This window comes from Culex quinquefasciatus, chromosome 2 (genome assembly GCF_015732765.1).
Source record: "Culex quinquefasciatus strain JHB chromosome 2, VPISU_Cqui_1.0_pri_paternal, whole genome shotgun sequence".
In the NCBI taxonomy this organism is placed as follows: Eukaryota; Metazoa; Arthropoda; class Insecta; order Diptera; family Culicidae; genus Culex; species Culex quinquefasciatus.
Window position 1 is genome coordinate 79,860,618 of NC_051862.1, and position 2,562 is coordinate 79,863,179.

The window sequence follows — 2,562 nt, forward strand, 5'->3', positions numbered from 1 at the left end:
CGTTCGTAGCACCTTCCGTTCGAAAACTCCAAGGGCACGTTCGTCCTCCTGCCGCAACGTCCAGGTCTCGTGGCCGTAGAGGACTACCGGTCTAATCAGTGTTTTGTACATCGTCAGCTTCGTGCGGCGCTGCACTCGATCCGATGTGAGAGTCTTCCGTAATCCGAAGTAAGCACGATTCCCAGCAAAAATACGAGTCCGGATCTCTTTGCTGGTGTCGTTGTCGGCGGTTACCAGCGATCCCAAGTACACGAACTCGCTCACCTCCTCCAACTCATCACCATCCACAGTTAGAGGGGTGAGACTTGGGGGGCCGACGTCCTTCGAACCCCTTCCTCTCATGTACTTCGTCTTCGTCGTATTCATGCCAAATCCTACACGCCTTGCTTGTACCTTCAGTCGGGTGTAGACGTCCTTCACCGTCTCCAGGTTTCTTGCCACAATGTCGATGTCATCGGCAAAAGCAAGCAGCTGGTAGGACCTGTTCAAGATCGTGCCACTCGTTTCGATGCCCGCCCTTCGAATAATGCCCTCAAGGACGATGTTGAACAACGCATAGGATAAGCTATCACCTTGCCGCAGCCCTCGGCGTGATCCAAAGGGTTCCGCTAAGTCCCCCGAAACACGCACGTGACACATCACACCGTCCAAGGTAGCCTTGATCAGCCGAGTCAGTTTATCCGGAAACCCGTTCTCGTGCATAATCTGCCATAGCTGCTCGCGGTCGACTGTATCATAGGCCGCCTTGAAATCGATGAAGATGTGATGTGTGGGCACGTTGTACTCACGACATTTCTCGAGGATCTGTCGGAGACAAAATATTTGGTCCGTGGTGGCGCGCGCGCCAGTGAAGCCCGCTTGGTAGGGCCCCACGAACCTCCTTGCATGGGATGACAGCTGGCGGCAGAGAATCTGGGAGAGGATTTTGTAGGCCGCGTTGATAAGCGTGATGCCGCGGTAGTTGCCGCAATCCAGCTTATCGCCCTTTTTATAGATGGGGCACACGACACCATCCATCCACTCCTCCGGTAGCTTCTCCTCCTCCCAGATCTTGGAGATCACGCAGTGAAGCGCCCTCGCCAGTTTCTCTCCTCCATATTTGAAGAGCTCACCGGGTAACCGATCCTTGCCGGCAGCTCTGTTGTTCTTCAGCTTCCTGATCTCCCTCTTCACCGTCTCTAGATCAGGCGCCGGGAACTGTTCATCAGCTGCGGGCGCTCCAAGGTTGACTCAACGCCGTCTCCGTCCGCTTCATCGCCGTTGAGGTGCTCGTTGAAGTACTGCTTCCACCTGTCCAACACCTCGCTCTTGTTTACGATCAGGTTTCCCTCGTTGTCCCTGCACACGTCGGCTCGCGGCACGAAGCCTTTACGGGACCGGTTCACCTTCTCGTAAAACTTACGCGTTTCGTTAGTTCGGAATAGCTGCTCCATTTCCGCGCAATCTCGGTCTTCTTGGTGGCGCTTCTTAAGCTTGAAGACCGCGACCTGCCGATTCCGAGCCTGCCGGTACCGTTCCACGTTCCCTCTCGTCGCCTTGTGCAGCTTCTTATCGTAAGCTGCCTTCTTCTCGGCGGTAATCTGTTGGCACTCGTCATCGTACCAATCGTTTCGACTGACTCGGATCGCACTACCCAGCGTGGCTTCTGCTGCACTGCCGATGGCTGAGCGAATACGGCTCCAACCATCTTCGAGCGAGGCTGCGCCAAGTTCCTCCTCACCTGGTAGATTCGCTTCCAGCTGCTGCGCGTACCTGTGGGCAACATCTCCGTTCTGCAGACACGCGGTGTTGAACGGAGGGGCCCGCCGGCTCCGGCGTTGGTTAAACACCGTCGACAGCTTTGAGCGCATGTCAACTCCAACTAGGTAGTGGTCTGAGTCAATATTCGCACCACGAAAGGTGCGCACGTGTGTGACGTCCGAGAAGAATCGGCCGTCGATCAGGACGTGGTCGATTTGCGTTTTCGTCCGTTGGTCAGGTGATGTTCAGGTGGCTTTGTGGATATCCTTGCGAGGAAAATAGGTGCTCCTGACCACCATTCCACGGGAGGCTGCAAAGTCGATGCAGCGTTGGCCGTTGTCGTTTGTGACCGCATGTAGACTTTCTGGGCCTATTGTCGGTCGAAACATTTCCTCCCTTCCGAACCGAGCGTTCATGTCCCCAATGATGATCTTTACATCCTGCCGCGGACAGCCGTCGTACACCTCCTCCAGCGTCGCGTAGAATGCTTCCTTCTCATCATCGGTCTTTTCTTCGTGGGGGCAGTGCACGTTGATAATGCTATAGTTAAAGAACCGGCCTCGTATTCTTAACTTGCACATCCGCTCGCTGATCGCCGTGAAGCCGAACACCCGATCCTGCATCTTGCCCCGCACGATAAAGCCGGTACCCAGTTTCTTGTCCTTGCCGCCGCTCAGAAAAAAACGGGAATTGGTCTGCCGACCTGGCCAGTCGAGCACCTGCTCCTCCTCCAAGCACACCTCCTGCAGTGCCACAACATCGAAGTTGCGAGGTTGCAACTCATTCGCCAAAGCGAGTTCGAAACCCAGAAAGTTTAGGGAC

At 55.3% G+C, this 2,562-nt stretch overlaps 1 protein-coding gene across 1 annotated transcript; it reads right to left on the bottom strand.

The window, feature by feature from the left end:
- Window positions 1–1,178: 1,178 nt before the first annotated feature.
- Window positions 1,179–1,850, bottom strand: LOC119766074. Its single transcript, XM_038250454.1, has one exon. It carries the CDS (start codon window positions 1,848–1,850, stop codon window positions 1,179–1,181), a length of 672 nt encoding a protein of 223 aa, XP_038106382.1.
- Window positions 1,851–2,562: the final 712 nt, after the last annotated feature.